The sequence below is a fragment of the Branchiostoma lanceolatum genome, chromosome 2 (assembly GCF_035083965.1).
Source record: "Branchiostoma lanceolatum isolate klBraLanc5 chromosome 2, klBraLanc5.hap2, whole genome shotgun sequence".
NCBI classification, from domain to species: domain Eukaryota; kingdom Metazoa; phylum Chordata; class Leptocardii; order Amphioxiformes; family Branchiostomatidae; genus Branchiostoma; species Branchiostoma lanceolatum.
Genome location: NC_089723.1, coordinates 23726928 through 23747593, shown reverse-complemented (window position 1 = coordinate 23747593; position 20666 = coordinate 23726928). Strand labels below are relative to the sequence as shown.

At 41.2% G+C, this 20666-nt stretch overlaps 2 protein-coding genes across 6 annotated transcripts in view; one reads left to right on the top strand and one right to left on the bottom strand.

The window, feature by feature from the left end:
• Positions 1-10: 10 nt before the first annotated feature.
• On the bottom strand, positions 11-5967 carry LOC136428049 (meiosis inhibitor protein 1-like). The gene is made up of 5 exons (XM_066417302.1): positions 4864-5967; positions 2385-4540; positions 1998-2125; positions 1489-1652; positions 11-965 (listed from the first exon to the last, which is right to left on the bottom strand). Exons 1-5 carry the CDS (start codon positions 5704-5706, stop codon positions 378-380), a joined length of 3879 nt encoding a protein of 1292 aa, XP_066273399.1. The 5' UTR covers positions 5707-5967; the 3' UTR covers positions 11-377.
• A 221-nt stretch (positions 5968-6188) lies between these two features.
• The window catches only part of LOC136428051 (protein mono-ADP-ribosyltransferase PARP6-like), a 28716-nt gene continuing 14238 nt past the window's right edge, over positions 6189-20666 (top strand). Inside the window, exons 1-17 of one of the 5 annotated variants that reach the window (XM_066417306.1) lie at positions 6189-6400; positions 7756-7810; positions 8064-8101; positions 11405-11494; positions 11954-12048; positions 12488-12648; positions 13067-13127; positions 13390-13480; positions 13904-13973; positions 14217-14345; positions 14905-14985; positions 15756-15884; positions 16632-16812; positions 17235-17288; positions 17610-17705; positions 18457-18549; positions 20210-20335. In XM_066417306.1, coding sequence (XP_066273403.1) covers positions 6316-6400; positions 7756-7810; positions 8064-8101; positions 11405-11494; positions 11954-12048; positions 12488-12648; positions 13067-13127; positions 13390-13480; positions 13904-13973; positions 14217-14345; positions 14905-14985; positions 15756-15884; positions 16632-16812; positions 17235-17288; positions 17610-17705; positions 18457-18549; positions 20210-20335 — 1635 coding nt within the window. In that variant the 5' untranslated portion in view covers positions 6189-6315. Of the gene's footprint in view, positions 6401-7755; positions 7811-8063; positions 8102-11404; positions 11501-11953; positions 12049-12487; positions 12649-13066; positions 13128-13389; positions 13481-13903; positions 13974-14216; positions 14346-14904; positions 14986-15755; positions 15885-16631; positions 16813-17234; positions 17289-17609; positions 17706-18456; positions 18550-20209; positions 20336-20666 lie in introns of all 5 variants that reach the window. The other 4 variants (XM_066417307.1, XM_066417304.1, XM_066417308.1 and 1 more) reach the window with 4 other exon arrangements.

Genomic DNA, 20666 nt, shown 5'->3' with positions numbered 1-20666 from the left:
TAGATGATGATTGGCATGAACACAATTAGTTTATTTTACCCATCAATAAACTGTCATCTACATATATGTAATTTTACAACATTAGACCTGGTCTATTTCTCTTAAGCATTGGCGTGCAAAAGTCAGTAATACTAACATATGCAAGAACATTACTTAGATTACAACAACTACAATGTTCATGTGTTGAATCTTATCAGAAGTTTCTTTCAAGCCTTGGTGAAGATGCTAGCCTGCAGTTATGTGTTGACAACAGTACACTCAAGACAACAGCTGACTTAGCTCTGAATGAGTTATTTGGAATCACTTCCTTCATTCCTAACTTAGCCTGTTTGTTTAGAAATTTCACAAAAATAGCACTGTTTACACAAACTGAGCTACTAACACTCTTCACTTGACCCCTTGCCTGTGAACTGGTTGTCATCTTGTAGCAGCCTAGACAACTCCTCTGTGCTGGGCCTCTGCTGGAATGTGTCACTGGTCCAAGAAGAGCACAACATAACATCCTGCACCTCTACAAACCTTACTAATGTCTCCTGAGAACCCACAGATGGCTCCCTCAGAAACTTCTCAACAAACTCCTTGACTGAAGCTCTATGCGTCAATGGTATCTCAACACCAGTGCACTTAGCAATGACGGAAAATAATTTTCCATAAAGAATATCAACAACAGAGCTTGTTCCTTCTTCTTGAAGGGTTTCTTGCATGACTATTCTGTCAACATGTTTCTGGGTGACCAGTCCTGGTTTCCCGTGCTCTAGGAAAAGTGTAAGCAAAGCCACCACACTTGGTGGAACAGTGCCATTGTTGTGAGTGTCTAGCACAGTTTGGAGCAGCAGCTGGTTCCAGGGTTGATTCATGAGATGATCTACCAGGGCCTGGTCTCTGGGCTGGATGTATGTGAGGAGCCACGACATGCAGCTTACCACTGCACAGCGCAGAAGCTCTTCTTCCACTACCATAATGTTCTGTGGCATATAAAGAAAACTCAGTCATATAACTACAAGTAAATGCACAGGACTATATCTATAGTCCATATTGATGTGTAGTTGAACCCATCGTCTTTCAAGAAGGGAGGAGGCAGATGATGATAATGATGTCTTGATTCATTCAAAAGACAAGACACATGTATGATCACACAATAATACAAATATCAGGTATTGATATGGTCATGCTAGAGAACTTGGAACTGTTGATCCCAGTAAACAGAAACCAGCGCTATCTCCAGGACCTGTCCTTCCTTTCTGGGTCAGAAATTTGCTTATTCGGTCAGACAAAAAGTGCACCCTATCTGTCCCCAAAATCTGAATTTCATGACATGAAATTGATGACAATGTGTTTTTGCAAGCTTAAAATGACAGATCTAACAACAAAAAATTAAAAACATGGGCTCCCAAACAATGAGTGGGATGGAAAAAAAGTTTGAAGCTGGAGACAGCCCTAACAGGAACATAGAAAGTTAACTACCAATGAAAACTATGACATTCCTACCTGCAGTGATAGGAAGATGAGTGCCAGATGCTGTGAGGAGATTCCCAGGTCCAGCCTGGCGACAGGTGACTGGAGGGACACATGAAACATGGAGGCCAGGAACGACACCACACAGAACAGCTGGAGCAGTGTTCCGTCACATGTCAGCATCTCATGCAACAGCTCTGGTTAATGTGGAAGAAAAAATGACTGTAAGACAGTGTAATAATATCAACAGCCCCTCCTAATACTTATCCATTTATGTATTAGAGTTCCTTATCTAAAGTTAATGAAAATACCTTTGTAGAGTCTGCACAGAGGTGATTAGTAAATAAGTTTAAATTCCTTGTTCAGCTTAGTCAAATACTGCACGCACATTTCACAAATGACATGGACTAGACTATGAGCCCCTACTAAAGCATTTTCTTCAAAGTTTACAAGCAGCAGATTTTATATGAATTCCTTGCACAGGTTCAAAAGAGGTCAGTCTGTTACAATGATGGTATATGTACAATGATTTCTTTAAATACCTGTCTGCACGTGCACTGTATAGTCACATGCCACTTTGAACTGCACCTGAAGTTGCACCAAAGCACCCAGTAACTGTAAGGCACAGCTCTGCAAACTCACGGCCTGGTCTTCTAATACTGTATCCTGCCTAGAACAAAGATACACAAGCTGATGAAACATCAATTTCAAGTTGGTGTGCGTTCTACATGTTTCAACCTCAAGGAATCCAATGAATTTTTAGAAATATCAACCATTAAGTAGTGAGAAAAGAGGTACTTACAAACCATATCCAATCAAAATGATCAAATAAACCATTCATGATTAAGCACAGTGATGAGAAAAAAATCCAGGTTGATTCTTAATTCAGCACCATGGGCAGTACCTATAACAGATGAGTGATGTTGTACCTGAAGGTGTTTCCAGACAGTAGATCTTGCACAAGCATAAGGATGGCGTCATTTGACAGCAGAATGGCTAACAGACGAGTGTCTTTTCTCATAGATGTGCCCACAAGAAGCACTGTGAGGTAGTTCAGACTCGCCAGGAGAACTTCACCACTGATGGCGTACTTTGTGATCGTACTGACAACCTGATGGACAAGTTTGAGGTTCAGGTTATCTGTTAGTTGTTCATACACCTGGCCATGACAAACAAGTTGCAAGACTACAGCAACAGAGTGGTCCACTTCTTGCTTGTAAGATGCCAGCAGTTTGAGTAAGATGTTAGGCAGTTTGTAGTTTAACAACGTCTGAAAACACGGATTTTCAGCTGATGTGCTGAAGACCATGGATTGTAATATATCCAGAGCTTGTGTCACCACCTCCCCTTTTCCCTGTCCAATGAGGTCCATAAGACATGAGCTTGCAGCAGAGTTCCTTATCAACAGCTTACTCAGAAACTCATTGTTCTGTGCTTCTTGTGTTTGGTACATGGCAGTCTCACACATTGTTTGGTCTGCACACCTTTTGTTCCAAAGCCATGATTCCATGAACACAACACCAATCACATTTGCCAGTTCTGAACTCCTGAAGCACCATTCCAACAGCTCTTGGCAGTGAGTGTACAGCATCAGTGGTTCTTTGATTTCAGCCAAAAATTGTGTCAAAGGTGATGACCATGAATCCAAATAGCTTGAGTCAGACATAGGGGTAGATACTGCCAACAGGAAGATGAAATGTTTCATTGTGTAAAGGGGAAACAGTCTCAATGGTTCCTGGTCTAAGCACACTAACAGAACTTTGTGAAGAGACAGCTCATCAACCATCCTGTCATTGTACAGATATGAGTAATACAGGATGGCCATACATGCTTTGTGTACTCTGTGGACCAGACACTCCCTATCTGTGTTCTCAAGATCTGACTTCTCCATCAGCAATGTCAACAGGGACTGTGGTTCACCATTGATGTGGGCAAGTATGGGAAGAAGCTCTTTGGCCAGGAAATTCTCTTCTTCCGCAACAGAACATGCCATTTCTTTCTCTGTTCCTATCATCAGAAGGAGTGACAACAGCTTTCTGATGAAGAGATTTGCAGCCTGTTTGAGCGTGTCACCAGAGTCTCCTGTGCAAAACTTTGCCTTCACTTCCAGGGACAGCCTTAGGAAACAAGAAGATGCAAGCTTGCAAGACAAAACACTCATTGTATCAGGTATCAACTGGTACTGCAGATTTAGGATAGAGAAAATGTGCACAAAGACCTGTCTATCTGTGATGTACTGAAGGTTCTGCATCACAAGTGGGATAAAACCTTCGTCTGTTTGTTGGAAGAGGAACTGAAGGAAACTGCCGACCTTGGTGCTGAAAGACCTTCCACTGCCATCAGAGGATTGGGACTCGGGAGGAGCAAATATTGACTCGTCAGCCAGAGGGTCTTCCTTGCATACTGCTACAAGGTTCCAGGCACTGTGAAATACTTTAAGCCCTTCTTCGAGAAGCTTTTGTATTTTTGACATGCGGCTGTTTCCGACTATATGGGACTGTGTTTGTGCCTTCACCAAAGTTTCACACACCGGAGAAACTTGCATCATGGGCCACCCTTTGATATTCTTGACCACTAAGGCTAAAACATTCTGGAGGTCTGCATATGGCACAGGTGATGGCTGGTGATCCCTCCTCAGAAATGCTGACACTGCCGGGAGCACATCAACAACTAAGTCAGCATTGCAGGTCTGCAGCCCGGAGACAAACAACTGCACAAACTGTTGGTACCCTGCCGAGTTACTCAGCAGGCTGGTGTTGGATGACTGGCTGGACAGGATCTTTGCCAGTAGTTGGAAACCGCAGCATTGTACACTTGTTGTGGCAGACTTTAGGGATTGGTGGACACCTCTCACCACAGCATCTATGCCGTACAGGGTGTGGCCCTTCTTAAAGAAGGCATCAAAGTCTGCAAACATCAGAATGCTCTGGAATATGGAGTCCAGCAACTGTTCACTTGTGGTTGCTAGTGCTTCAAACAGGAATTCGGCAATGTCCCCGTTCAGAAGGAGGTTGGCAAAGTCTGGCTCCAGGTTGCCATCTAAAATGTGCTGGAGGATGGTTGACACTGCTCGCACCCCAGCAACCTAACATATTAGAGACAAAGGTTTCATTAGAACCAAATGACTAATTATTATGGTTTATTTCATTAGACATAAGGAAAATGTAACAAGTTAACGACATTCAGAAAATTAAGCCTGATCTCTTCGTAAATGATACAGATATCCCTTACTCTTTCTGTTAGGCACGATGGTATCGGCCTCTCTCTCTCCATTTCCGTTGTATAAAGATACTAAACTAACCATGAGCCTTTTCTAAATCATTTTCTATAATAATGTAACGTCACAAGTTCTCACAACTTATTACAAGGTCGAGCCTACTATACTTTTTACCCTAACGTTATGATTACCTGGATGTTTGTGTCTGGAGCCATGACCATCTTCCTCAAGGAGGAACAGAGTGTAGCTCTCCCTCCCACATCCTGCTCTAGGGGCACTGATACCTCCTGAACCAACACTCTGATGTTGTCTGGGTGATCCAGGAGGGTTAACAACAGTCCCATGCCATTTGTCAGCACATCTGTGGCCTCTTCTTTCACCAGGATAGACAAAAGACTGGGAGAAATGTCCCTCATGAACGCTACCCAGTCCGGATGATTCACGTCTTCAACGGACGCGTAAACCTTCGCCAGGAGAAACAATATGGCGGACTTGATTTTCCTGTCTGGATAGTCCAAACCGGTGACTAGATAGTCTAGCAGCGTCATGTCGTGCCCCATCTTCTGTGCCAGGGGAGGGATCCCGTTCAGAAGCCTCCCTAACAAGAAAAGTCCGGGAAGACTGGTCTGGAAACTGGCGAGTTGGAGGACTTGGGTGGAAACGTGCTCCAAAACAAAGTAGGCGATCTCCTCGGATTTCAACAGACAGCACAACTGAGCTGCCGTGTCGACCACCGTTACTGACAAGTTCTCGTTTTCCGAGGGCAGGAGCTGTAGAATGGTGGTCAACAGCGAAATGGCGATTTTGTCATCCATAAGCAACATTTCCGCCAGCGCTTCTCTGTGCTGAGTCTTCAGTAAGTTGGCAATTTGCGAGAGAAATGCGCACTTTTTAATGACGAGTACCTGGGGATCTTCTAATGTCTCCAAAACACACACAAGGCACACCGTCGAACTGAGCCCGGTCTGCAGCTGCCATACTGGGTCATGATCGTCATGGGAACCCGTGAAAAGTGCTCCGTACCGTCCTTCCATTTCTATATTGTATCTGATATGGACTAACTTGAAGCAGCAAAGAACGTTCAGCAACGGCCAGCGCGCAAAAAGAAACCTTGCACCGCCATCTTTGCGACCTCACACGTTATGTATATTACGTCCCAAGGTCATTGGTATTGATTAAATCATTGGCATCTGGAAAAAGACAGCAATATGAGTGTTTTAAAATTTTCTTAAGATTTCACGAAGCAATAAAATAAGTAATCCGAAATTCTGTATCTATAGGGGAACTTAAAATTTCGCGGTTTTTTTCTGACCTTTGAACTACATAATGTCATTAGCGTCTGACGACTGCATTCAAACGCAACCAAGATTTCTAATATTTCTAAAGAATATTATCATAAAATGCAAATAACTTTATTTCATTACAACAAAGTATTTCTAATACACTTATTTATTGTAATATCATTGTTGACAATGTTGATACTACGTCAATTTTATTACTTTTCTATCTGTTCTTGTGCGTTTGTCTGCTATCATGCCGGAAATGACAGGCCAGTGTTTCCGCGAAGAGGAAAACATTGAGAAGATCTGACTATGATTTTCCCTGTATAAACTCACAATCTGCGAGCAGATCGAGGAAACAAAATGTCGAGAAGGTATCAGATGCTGCGGGCCGACATCCGTTGTGTTATAGGCGCATGCAAAGACGATCCAACGTGCCCTTTTTCAGGTAAAGTAAAGGTGGTTTTTGTTGCGTTTTGTTAGTTAGCGGGGGGGGGGGGGGGTCTATAGCCATGACCTTTTGATTCCTGCATATCAGAATATTGAAACGAATTCACACGTAGCATTAGAATTTAGATCTTTAGCTATGCAATCATTTGTCTTTGTGTGCTGATGCAGACGTAGTCTAACGTTTTGTCATCAAAAGCCCAATTTTATATTGCGAACCTGAGCCGCTGGCGTCATGTATCTTCAACCCGTGGGAAAATTTACCAATTTATGAAAAATTTTACAACCGATCAAAAATAGAGATTTTCCTCGCAACATGTGACATCAAATGTTACCGTGACATTTTTGTCTTCCTAGCAGCGGATCATTCTTGCAACACAACAGAGTCATCGTGATGTGGCAGAAATTTGTAAACACTAACTTGTGTCAGATGATTTAAGGGTCTAAGCAGATGGGACATATTTTATGTTCGTTATTTCTACGTTTTCCTAGTGTAATTTGGTGTAGCACTAGCCGCGGAACTTGCCCTCATGTGGACACAGCCATCCCACATCTGTAACCGATTAGGCCATACTGATTTGATTATATGGATGACATCCCCTGAGCACCCCAAAATTGATGCAAGCAGTGCAAAAAGAACTTGGGCAAGAAAAAAACTGCCTTTATTATGTCAGGAAAGATTCACAAATTACTGAACACTCAGAACATGGTATACCAAACAATGCATTTTTCGTGTTTTCACATCTTATTTGCCTTCGGAAGACTTTGCCTTTCTTGTGCAAGGAGCACGTTTTCAACAAAATCAGTATGTTTTTCTGACATTTGGGAAACGGATACTATATAGCATCAAGTCCTTGATAGCATACATTGTATATCATTTGTAGCCCTTTTGTATTGTTTTCAGTATGGTCACTTTGTTTGGGAAACGAATGAAAACTGATGTGCATAGATAATCAAGTCAGTGTGGCCTTAGGTTAGAAGAGAATAAAGGGACAAACCCCAAAGTCTATCAGTATCAGTTCAATCCTAGCAGTAGCAGGAAACAAGACATTGTACATCTCTCCCTGTTTCTACACTGGTACTGTGAAGATGGCTTATGTTAGAAGGGAAGGTAACAGGTATATGTAAAGTAGAGTAGAGTAGAATTTTCAGGTTACAGGTAGGACTGTTCCAGTAAAAATCATCAATGCATGGATGTGTCTGGCTGGTAAAGTCTGAACTATGATAAGGTGACAATCATCTTTTTCAGTCTTCAGGGCTTGAAATACTTTATTTTTCTTGTCAATGCTTGAAGATAGTGTTGTGAAACCTTTACAGAATTTGTTCGTGATGTCGGACATACGCCTTTCCTTTCAGATTTTGAGCAGGGAGAAAACTTGATCACCTTCAACTACTCCAACAACAATGAAGGGTAAGTACGGCTTCACAACATGGAGGTGGGCAGACATGCTATTATTAGCACCAGGGTTCTAGTTGTTGCTTTCCAGGCATGTGACCATGTGTGTGGCAGGTCTGTTAGTAATTAAGATGAGCCTGAGTACAGGAAGTAGTCACCAGTTGCATTGTTCATCGTCTGTTTGGTTTCATTCAGGAATTTTGATGTTAGAAAATATCCAGTTTCTGAGAAATATCTTACACTGTCTATCTTGAATATTTTCTCACAGGAAAACTTACACTATTCACCTGTCAGAAGATTATCCAGGTGAGAAGAACATACATTGATTAAGCCTGTGACTAGATAGTTGAACTCAAAGTTTACATTACTTGAAAAGATTTTTAAATGTCACCTTCCTTGTAGCATGTAATTTTGTTGTGTATGCGACTTAATCACTTATACTGTTATACATGTACATGTAGTCAACTGGGCAAATTTTAAAGCAATTTGCCACCACTTGAACATTCTCCCTGTACGTAGTAGGCCCATCCATGTGCCAAAATTGAATTGGCAGTGCACAGCATGAGTCAGCAAAGAGAAGGAGAAAAACCTTTTAAAACCTCTTACTTCATTGTTCCATGAATTTTGAGGTTGGGTGGACCGTACCCGGCGTTACAAAGGAATGTCGCTAACCCAGTAGTAATTATGGTTCATTATTGAACAGCGACGGGGCAGAATCGGATTAGTTTGGCAAGTTCAAGTTGCTATTGTGCCAAAATGATGGTAAATGCATCAATATGATTAACTGCTTGTGGTTTTCAAAGTCATATTTAACATTATTGAGCCATATTGATTTTTGCAAGATCAGATGATACATGCCATGCAGTAATATTATAAATACTGTTGTGACTTGTCTTCAAAATTACAGTCTAGATACTCTGAATGTCCAAATCCTGTATCAAAGCTACCTGTTTACATCAGAGCATTCTGTTCAATCTTCGGACCAAGGCTCAAGGACTGGTTAACCTCCATCTTGGGACGGGAATTTTCTTACTGGGGTGGAAAAAATGCCACCCCATCCTTCCAAATATTTGCAATTTCATGACATAGAATTGATGAAAATACATTTTGAAATGACAGATTTAACAACAAAAATTAACAATATAGGTTCTATGTGGGACAGAAAAAATTAAAGCTGGTGACAACTGCTTGGATATTGTCTGGCAATTGGCAAATATAGCTCAACATATTATATTGTCCACAGGATTGCATATATATGATGTATATGCATTGAGCAGATTACTACAATGTTCCGATGTGATTTGACGCACCCAAACATTCAAAAGGGTTGCCAAGCTGTTTCAGTGCGATCTGTACTTCTCACTTCGATTGGGTAGACAGTATCCTTCCGAAGAAATGTTGCTAACCCAGAAGTACATGTAACATGGTTCATCATAGAACAGGCACGGGGCAGAGCTGGATTAGCTGAAATTTTCTTGTTGAGATAGAAAAATTTCACCCCGTCCATCCAAAATATCTGCTTTCATGACATAAAATTGATGAAAATGTTTGCAAAAGGACATATTGATAACATATCAAAAGATGGTAAAAAGGTATTCTAAAATGAAAGATTTAGTAAACGAAAATTAACAATATAGGCTCAGTGTGGGACAGAAAAAAATTAAAGCTGGAGACATGCAGCCCTGCTTGGATAATAATACGTTGGATATTGTCTGCCAAATATAGCTGGTACATATATGTATATGCATCAGACTGATTGCAGATTCCAATGTTCTGATGTGATTTGACGCACTCAAACGTTTCAAAGGGTTGCCAAGATGTTTCGGTGCAGTACGTTTCAAATCATGAATCAGACAATTCTAGGCAGTGATTACAATTTACATGGGTGCATAGTTAACCATCAGCCTGCTGAGGTACAATGTAGCCGTTTAGCATGCAAGTATAGTATGAAAACAGTTAACGAATTTCCTTGTTAAAGATGCATTGTTCATAGCAGACATTGCCAGACCTATATTTATGAAACCTAAGATAGTTTTGCAGGATTCTTCAAAAGAACTGCGTGTGCAACGTGTGCAGTCATGTTTTCTTCATTAAGTGTGTTGTTTTCAGGACAAGTGCTAAAAATAGTGTACTTGATAAATTGTTTTTTTTTGTAATTCTCCTGGTATCACAGGAAAGAGACTGAAATTCATTTCAGTCTTAATAAATTAGGACTTATACTAGGAGAAGAGTGTTTTGAACATAAATGTGATATTTATAGAGGGAATTTTTTTTGTTCTCCAAACACATGTCAACATTTTCAAACAAAACAAGAGTCCGTAGGACACAATTCTCCGTGAAGTATTTATAGTATGTACAAGTATTGACCCACACAAATTGCATCTCTGCACAGTCCAAGTAGTGTTTTAGAGCAAGTAAAGAAAAAGTGTTTGTTTATCTTTTTCTTTCAATACAGGAGTGGTCAACCTGCTGAAAAGTATGTTTTTACAGCATGGCACAGATGGGATCTAGAAATTCCGGGAAAAGTCACAAAGTTAGATCTAGATGGCCCCTTTTCAATTATCAACGAACCATTCAGCCTTACAACTAAGATGTATCAGAAATCACAAATATGCAGTAAATCCTCTCTCCACAATTTATTGCAGGCCGGCCTGATCTATAGCTATCAAGCTATTTGCAATAAAAAAGGCTAATTTTATATCATCGTAACATTTCACGCAGGTCAAAGGTCACCGGATCTAACCACCCGGAAGTGACACTGGCGCGCGCACTTTTCTGAGAGATATTTCTCAACAATCTTTCATCCCCTGCGTAAACTTTTTACATTGTCACAGCCTCCGTATTATAAACTACAAGTGTGGTAAGTTTGAAGGTCCAGAGATTTGCCATTTTCACACTGTGCGTAAAAGTGCATCGTCCGTCCCGTGCGCACATACTGTATGCGAGTTGCGAGTGGACACCGCATACTTAATACACAGACTGAAGCTCACTCGGCACATGTTCGCAGCGAAAACTCACAATTCCCGTTGCCGCATTGGTATGTTACTTGGTATATCGTTTGCTAGGTTGCGTGTGGTGATGCACGTTGTCTATTTTTCAATGTAACAGTGACTATACGATCACAGCAAGTAAGGAAGATTTTTACCCCGTATCTGCCTGAAGTATTCCAGTCATGCATAACGGATTATAACATGGTCCCTATGGCATGGCAGTGGGACATAGCATTAATTATAGGGGTGCAATTACGATATTGGATTGACGTTTAAAGTAGTTATGGTGTAACAAAGCTGTTGTGCATCACCACGCCGAACCAGGCAAACGATATGCCAAGTTACACACCAATGCGACAACGGGATCGTGAGTTATAGCTGCGAACGCGCAAACAAATGCATTCCCAACACTCCCAGAAGGAGGTCATCCTCCTTCCCGGAGTAACAATGAAACAAAACAAAATATCTAGTGGTGCTACATGTGGTCCATCCCTTTCAGAGAAAAATACTGTCAACTGTTGTTTATAATTTGCTTTTTTTATTGATGAACAATGAATGCTATACCGCTATAGACCTAACGTTACAGCGTAGGTAAATATTCATTCCTCTTTGAATACAGAACACACATTGGTATCTTGTTCGGACCGGCCAGAAGATGCCTTCACCACCAATGAGAGAATCCCTTTGATCTTCAACAGACTTGCAGAAGGTACAGGTATTTTTTTTTCAGTTCCTTCCACGTTGAGATCCCTACTGTCTCACCTTCACGTACAGCTGGACATAGATTCCTGATAATCCAATAAGCTAACAGTAGGCCTGGCAGTACCTTTGATAGTGTCTCTAGGAAAGGTTTTGGTTCCATCCTGATAAAGTTTTTGTTCTTCTTTAGCAGTTCTGTCTGACAATATAATAGACAGAATTTGACCTTTGCTTAGAACTGCACTGCATGGTTATCTAATATCACCTAGAGACAAAGATATACCCAATAACATGGTTCATTTATTTATAACTGTAGAGTGCTTATGGTAAGAATCAATGGAGATTTGCCACCTTTAACCTCCTAGTTTCCTTGCAGCTGACATATACATTTTTTTTAATGATTTATCTCCTATATAGTGAATACAGAAATACAGTGCATGAGATGTGATAGCTTTGGTATTTTCTGTAGACCTGTGGAAGCAAGTTAACCTTCACCCTCCTGAGATCAGCAGCAGCAGTGGCAGCAGTGAAGATGAGGAGGACTCACAGGAGTACTTTACACATGTGAGTGTTATCAATGCAAGGTCCCAACAGATTTAGTTATGGATAATATTTCTGCCATGGCATGAATACTTTCACAGAAAATTATTAAGCCTTAAGGTGTAGCCAAGAACAATTGATGATGCCATAATTCAAATCTACTTTCCTGTCTAAAAAAGAACTGTCGTGTAATTCAAGTACATGTACATGTACATTTGTATTTCACAACATTTTAACCTGGAAATTAAACCTGAATCCCCAACGTTTTACTACTGTTACTGGCTGTTTTAGGAAGCCCAAAATAAGATCTTACACGTGAAACACTGAATTCTAAGTTGTAACACTTTGTAGCTAAGCTTTGCAGTTTTGACCTGCTACAAGTGCCTCAGTTTTGAAACTTCTGTTCTATAGTCGCTAGTGTTGTTTTAAATGTGCCATTTTCTTTGCGTGTTTTACTATGCAGGACTCGGGTGGCAATGACCTTGATGACTATGACCTTGAAGTTGACATTGATGATTACTACAACGATGCTCATGACCTGGTGGAAGAACGGATGCACCCTCAACTGGACAATGACATCAAGTCGGTTGAGCAGAGGTTTGGAGCTCATGCTATCAACACAAGGTATTACATTTTATGTACACGTATGTACCACTATACTATAACTGTGTAGTCTATGTAGTAGAACATGTAGAATAGGTGAACCTATACTACAAGTGAACACCTCTACTGACTGTCAACATAAGAACCACCTGGCCAATGTAAGTAAACCACTTTTTGATAGCTGCTTATTTTTACATTGACACAAGCATTAAGAATGCTGTCCACAGTGACGTTGTCTTGTTGAGTGGTTTTGACTGCCCATACATTGTAAACTTGACCTCTATCAGACTATGCTGAACCTAGCACCATAATCCCATGAGATTGGCATCCAGACTATGTGTTGCGTTTGTTGTTGATGAAGGCTGAACTGTTTACCTCTTCTACTTAGAATGTCCAAAGTACAGATCTTTGCAACAGTGTTTTCTTCTTTTTTTTCCAGAATATTCTCCTCAATTGATGATGTGGATGCAGAGCTGAACATTGACATGTCATTCCTGGATGTGAGTTCTATGTCATAATGTATATTTAATATTGAGATTCAAAACAGTGCATTGCTATGACCCATTGTGTTACATGGAAGTTCATAACGAAACCTCTGATCAGTAACTATAGTGTACAGTCAACAATATAAGCTGTGAAAGGTGACTGGCATTTGTCTGCTCAGTACCATCTGCTCCGTTCAATTTTGATCCTCTGGTGTTTCACACCTGTTGGTAACCATAGATTTATTTCCAAACCCTTGATGTGTCTATGACACTATAGGAAGAGATAGCCAAGGCTTGGAAGGTGAACAGACAGGAACCTATTGTCATCAGGCTTCACCTGTCCTTCAGCCAATACCTGGACGCTAACGGTCAGTCAGTCTAGATCTCCTTCTGTTCAAGTCATTGATTGTTTTTCACCTTGTAAGTTGTAGTGAAGTGTAGAGGCACATACATGTAGGTCAGCAAGTTGCCATGCTGTTTCTGTGGCAGGGTTTATTTTTACAAAGAGGGGTTTCTTGTCCTTTCACGGGGTTCAAGGCACCCCCTCAAAAACTGGACCCTCGTTTTACGTCCCTTCCAAAAGACCGGTGCAGCCCCAACCAAGATGCCCTTCCCATTGATTGCATTTTCACATCAAGATTACTTCTGTGGTCTCTGGGCTAGACATTATATATCTCGTACACGGTATGTCGAGACTCTCGTGCACGTATTAGTGTATACAATGCATTACATTTAAACGCCTTGTGTTAGACATAACATACAGACTGACTTAAATCATTTTGCATGTCCAGAGCCTCCCAAGGTTGAGGTTTTCCAGCCTTCTAACAAAGAGACTTTTGGACTGGGAATGCAGATACAAAAGTGAGTGCCAAACTCTACACAGACTGTAGTTGTAATATTTCATATATATTGTACATTACTAACTTTGTAATCCTTCAAACATTTTTTTGCACAAGCAGCCATATGCTGAGTTAGAAAAGGAGATGTTGATAACCAGCAAATGGTATCATGTAAAAATGAAAGGTAGCTTAATGTCATAGATTTTACAGGAGATATGCATTTGTTACAAGTTTGCTTTATTGACAAGTATTTTTCCTACTTAAGGATAATGGAGACATTCCTGTCTAAAGAGTGGAAGGACCTGAGCAATGATCGTGTGACAGCCATCTGTGTACCTCTGAGGCCCATCTCTGCACGTGCCTCACATCCACACAAGGGGGCTTCTTCACATGGGTAGGTACTGTCAACAAACAAACAACCAGGGATCAATGTCTGTTATCTTCTTACATATGCAGAAAGGAAGGCAAACTTCAGTATCTTCATGTGGTATTTTCCACAGATTTCTGCTGAAAATGAAATGATCGTGAGAATAAGAGGTAGAAAATTGCAGGTTTGTAAGTGTGTAAAATGTTACAGAAAAAATGCAGGATAACAAAAGAAAGGATTTTGCATGAACTGTTGACATGCAAGAAGAATTATCATTAACAACTTGACTCCCAAACTATTTTTCCTGATCCATCTCTTGCCTTCCTTTCTTTCAAAAAGTAAGGAGCAAATAGTGAATTGCAGAATAGCTATGTTCTACATGTATGTTGGACTAGTGTAGATAGTCTGGATATCAGATCTTCCAACTGTACATAACTTTTGTACCATGCATTGTGTTCTGATGAAGGCTAATAATACCATGGGAAACCAGAATGATTAGTCGTTCCCATTGTTTTTGTTTTTTTCATTTTGGTATGAACCACTTTCATTTCAACTGACAGGATTTTGTCACCCACTTGCCTCACAGGAAAAAACTGAAACAGCTGCACGAAATGTCAAAGAGCTTCCAATCCTTCGTATCCTCCTGGAAAGTCAAACCAGTCAAGAAGTAATCAGTACATTTAAGTTGCATTAAAGGTCACAAATCATGGCGCTAGTTTTTATTGTGCAAGGCAATTTTTTATTTAACTGTAGCCGCTAATTGCTCATGTATGTGCATGAATTTCAATTCTGATGCCCTGTACTGGTCCATAATTTCCAGCAATGCAAAGGCAGACAAAAGTGTTTAAACTCTTGTTTGTCTTGAATTGACTTGTCAATTGACTAGTCTTAGACATTATGAAATAATGAGAACACTTTGTTTTGTATCAATGTTTGTGGTGCCTCTTGGAATTTATAAAATCATTTTGACGTTCCTAATCTATCTCAATTGAGAAAAATACATGGTATGTACAATCATACACACTTTGCGACAGGAGAGTTTTGTTTTTTACACCTGCTATATTGTCAAGCGCCATGATTGGTGGTCTTTAACTGGTTATCAGGGAGGCTAAGGTATACCAGTAGCTGCTGCTCTCTGCCACACTGCAAAAAACAGCATTTCTATAGTCTGCTTGTCCATTAGAGAAACAGATGCATTATTAACCCATTACATAGCTACTGCCTCTCCCTTGAAAGTTATCCATACATTGTTGTGGAAGAAACTGTTTCACTCTTGAATCCACTATCAATCTTTTTTTCACATTGCAGCTTACTTTGACCAACTGAGTGTATTAACCTTTAGCACACTGAAGTAGCCATTTGGCTACTAATTCTCTGTAGGTGACATGGTTAGGCAGCAGAGAGAAGGTTAAAGAACTGTGCGTATGTTTTCTGTAGGATCCACGACAGACATGTGGCCCAGCTGGTGGACATGGGCTTTACCGTGGAGATGGCACGTAACGCTCTCTTCATGACGCGGAACAACTTAGAGGAGGCCATCAACCTGCTTCTTACACAACCTGAGAGGTGACATAAGCAGCTCCATGTTATCTCTTGGTCACATCATGTAGCATTGTGTATCTGTATGTCACTATCTGTATAGCCAGCATAACTGCCCCTTTGGGTTACTCTCCAAGCAGAGGAGTGGGTCCGGCAGGTTTTTGACGTGTTTTTAGGCGTTTTTGTCGGGCTTTCTACTTTGTCATGGTATCTTTCATAGAAAGATACCATGACAAAGTAGAAAGCCCGACAAATACGCCTAAAAACACGTCAAAAACCTGCCGGACCCACTCCTCTGCTTGGAGAGTACCTTTGGGTAACATGGCAGCTTGCTGGCAAGTAGTGCTGTAGCAGCTGGTTGCATTACATTAAACAACCTGTCACACCTATCCTTTGCTCATCTAGCTATAAGTGTAAATGTGTGGTTTAAAGCTATCTACTAGTGAGAGTGCCCCTACTGTACCTGCTGTTCCACTCCATGATAGTTCTAGAGAAAAAGTAATCCTAAGTTTCCCAACTGTTTGTTCATTTGATCAGACCCTTGTAATTCATAGTGGAACATAGCACAGCACAGCACATTTCCTTGCTGTTTCAGTAGCAGGGTTTATATTACAGAGATGGGTTGCTAGCCCTTCCCCTTTAATGTGCTCAAGGCACATCCTCGAACACAGGACCCCGTTTTACGTCCCTAACAATAGACGGTGCAGCCCCAACCCGGGACGTGAACTGTCCCATGTCCCACTCCTGAGGCCTAACCCTGCTGGTTGTCCCCAGCTGCAGGCCAGCCGGAGGGGGAGGGGCGGGGAGCAGCAGCTCCTTCCGTGGCACGTGGACCTCGGCGCTGTTCCTGGCCCCCTCCGTGGCACAGCAGCACCAGGTCGTGCTGCCGGCGCGACCGTCCCAGACACCGGCGACGATCGGGGACGAGCTGCACCTGGTACCGTGTTCAACTGAGGTGGGACGTCGACGGATTTGTTTGAATTTTTATTCTCTGTAGATTTGCAAGTAGAGTTTAAGTGTTATGTTTATAGCATGTTTATGTATATGTGTACTTTTCTTTAGTTGAAAATGTCCTTAAAAGCCTTCAAAATGAAAATGCCAGTTGCATTTAACTGGGTTTTGTTTGAGAAGCGCACCATGATATTAATATGTAGATATTCATATTACACACTGTGACTTGCCACTAAAAATATTGGTTGTCCCAAAAAATAAGGATACTCAGACAACATTTGTCCTCACTTCCTTTAATGAGTACCTTGCATATCTTACTAATGTGACATATTTTAGCATAATTTATCAACTATTGCTTGTAACTACAGGTCGGTAGCTACACAAATACAATGTAATTACAATATGTCTGTGTCATCATCTTTACAGAGAGGTAGGACTGCCAAAACCATTCCAGGATTGGAGTACGGATTCCTGGCACAGGTGAGATAGACGTATCTACTTCCTTAACTTGCTGAACTAACCTGGTTCTGTTTGCAAGGGTATTGTCTCTTACGAAAGATGTCATCCTGAGATGTCTACCGGTATGATTGCCTGATTCCCAAATCCTAAGTCAATCATTTCACTCTATAAAGTTTCTTCGGTTTAAGTGATTGACTTGAAGAACTTAAGTGATTGACTTGAAGAGCTGAGACGTACACGTATGTTATCCAATCATGTACAAAGCTTGGCTTCTTTTGCAAGCTTCTTGTTGCTAAATACAGTTTGGCTAACAATGTCTGATTCTATGATGCCTTGTTGCAGTGCCTAATATATGCACGGAACCGCATCCCAACCCTGAATGAATACTGCGTGGTGTGTGATGAGCCACATATATTCCAGAACGGTGCTATGTTGAAAGTAAGACTCATTTAGTCATTACCATCAATATTTAACACTCAGTATACTGTATACATTTGTATACTGATAGGCAACTAAGATTATTATCAACTTATAATTAGAAGGGTTACTTTTCAAACTGTTGTTGTTTAGCCCCATAGATTGGCTGTTTAGCAAACCTAGATAGTGAATTAGTTCCACCCATTTTACAACTTGCTAAATGTCATTGACAGAACAAAAACTCATATTTTGTCAGTTTTAAGTCCTCTGCTCTAAGTCAGCCATAGGATTTATTTTTCTACCTTTGTCATAGAATTGCAGAGTGTTAACATCAGGGCTCTAGCCAGCTCAAAATTCTTTTCCATCGTCCCAATTCCCATTGATGGAAAATCCTTTAAAGAATTGTTTTTTCTGTCACCATGTAAAAATTTCCGCCATTTAATTTGTTCAGTTTCCAGGCCGATGTTCGGACGTGGTTTATTCACAATTTAATATAGATGCAGTATTTCTATATCTTTACGCACCAACTTTTGTCCGTCAATATTGACTGAATCGTCTTAAAATGTGTCATGTGAAGCAAAATTATTTTCAGTTTCGGTTTTATTTCTCATAACTTTGCATGTGACATTTCATAGAAATATTAATCATTTACAAAGGAGCTCATGATCTGTAAAAATCCCTTTAAATGAGGGAATGATGGTCGCTGGCTAGAACGTTGGTTAACACACAGATGGCAGTAGTGTTGTTATGACATATGATACTTCTGCTCCAGCCTGTAGTGTGTGAGCGGGAAGTCTGTGTTTTTGCCTTCCAACAACTTGGTGTGATGAGAGGAGCTGCCGATGACATCGCTACTGGAGCTGAGGTCAGTTACGCACGTCATTTGCTTTTCCTAGTCATGGAAAGGTCTCATGTTTGTATACAAAGTCAGTATATGAGAAAGAGGCATGTTATATGCAGCAGGCATGGAGAGTAGAAACACTGAAACATGGTCTCCTAATGAGATATTATGATCATTTTCACACATGTACCTGTACAGCTACCTCAAGTGATTTTTCATCATCTTTAGCACAGTGGCTATACGGCCTCACTAGGCTGTGGTACATTGTAGTTAGCCTCTACCAGGCTCCGCCGGATGGCTGGAAAAATAGTAGAAATTGGCCGTAATAGAGTGAATAGTGTGCCAAGGGAGTTAGCTACGGAGGGAGTACATTCTGCCATCGACGGAGCCTGTCGGGACACGGCATCTATAAAGGGTATCAAATTAATCCCCCGATTATCTGTACAAAGGAACTAACTCAGCGCTGAAAATCATTTAGGTCGTAAATCGCTCAGCGCGCAGTGTGGCGCGGCCGGGCCTGTGTGTAGGCAAGCCAGCTGTGTGTGGGACAAAGGTCACACGCGGGTGGCAGCAGAACGCACCAAAAATTATATTCTGTATCAAGATGCTTGCATTCTCGGTATTTCCTCGCTAAAATATAATAGAAACATTTTCATTTGTTGAACAAATGGTCTAAAGTCGATTTTTTTTCTGCAACGAAATGTAATATGTTTATTGTTTACGAGATATTTACGTTACTGTGCGGTTAATCTGCAGCGAACAAGCGGGGAAATACGGTAGACATTTTTTCCTTGTTGAATTCAGCCAAACTGCGCATTTTAGAGGTTTATGGTGGCAACAAACGGTTCGGGCTGGTTGAGGCAGGACGGTGTGGCCTGAAAACAAAATGTTTTACCGGCCGATGCCTCCGTCAGAAGTCTGACGAATACAGAAATCTCCACGACGGCATCGGGCCGAGCCGGGCCGGGCCCTGCCGCAAACTCGTAGCCAAACATTCCCGGGTTCATTATGCCCACGCGGCGCACACGCGTACGATCGACTACCATCGCAGTACAAAAACTGTCACAGATAACTACATCAGAGGACAAAAAATATCGCTTAAACTACGATGTAGGGCACTGGTCTGGACCGTTATGACTTCAAACTTTCGTGATCTCTGACACTTCCTGTCCACATGTTCACTGGTGGGCTGCTCCTGTCCGGGCCGTCACGGGCGAGTCGGAAAGCAATAAAAGGATTATTTAGCTACTTCGCACCTATTAGATAGCGATTAGTGGACATCAAACGAGATGCCGTGTCCCGACAGGCTCCGTCGATGGCAGAATGTACTCCCTCCGTAGCTAACTCCCTTGGCACACTATTCACTCTATTACGGCCAATTTCTACTATTTTTCCAGCCATCCGGCGGAGCCTGGTAGAGGCTACATTGTAGTATACAGGAAAGTAACTTTCACGATACAGAAAGTAGGATTTCTCTCTGTTATTTGTAGCACAATGGTTATACAGCCCTACATAATGTGGTACATATATCAGTTTACAGGAAAGTAATTAACTTCCCTTTGAAACAAGTTGGATTTATCTCTCTTGTTATCTGTAGCACAATAGCAATACAGCCCTACATACATGTACATGAAAGGTTGTGTATTGGAAAATATCTTTTAAGTATGATTTCTCCCTGGCCCAGGTTGTGGATTTGCTGCTGGCCATGGTGAAGGCCAGCTCACACTCTCCAAGGAAAGACCTGATCCTCGACCCCTTCCCCTCAGTGGTAGATCCCGATAACGCCAAGGAGATGGTGCTCAGTCCAAAGGTAATTCATGGTCTAATGTAAGTTGCTCTTCACTCATAAAATGACTATCCTTATGTATTGGCTATGTCTGAAATAGTATATATGGGTATATCATGTACATATGTCAGTAATGTGTATGTATACCACTGTATCATGTCTACCTTTTCTCCCTAACGACCCAGAGGTGAAGGGACTTGGTAGGTAGGTAGATATGTATGGCCTCCTTTGGCCCTATTAGCTTATGGCTATGGCTCAACATTCCTATATGAGAATGACAGTCTCTGCCACATAGGGCACATCTGTAAGCTGACTCAGGTGTGTTGCAAAGTTCTTTTCTGATCTGCTTTTGATT

Bases quoted from the DNA above. Each gene is read 5' to 3' on its own strand.
- LOC136428049 (XM_066417302.1), bottom strand. From the start codon at position 5,706: ATGGAAGGACGGTACGGAGCACTTTTCACGGGTTCCCATGACGATCAT. The intron at 4,541-4,863 runs GTAATCATAACG...CTAATATGTTAG, and splicing joins CTCCAGACACAAACATCCAG to GTTGCTGGGGTGCGAGCAGT. The intron at 1,653-1,997 runs GTATTTAAAGAA...CACATTAACCAG, and splicing joins TACAGTGCACGTGCAGACAG to AGCTGTTGCATGAGATGCTG.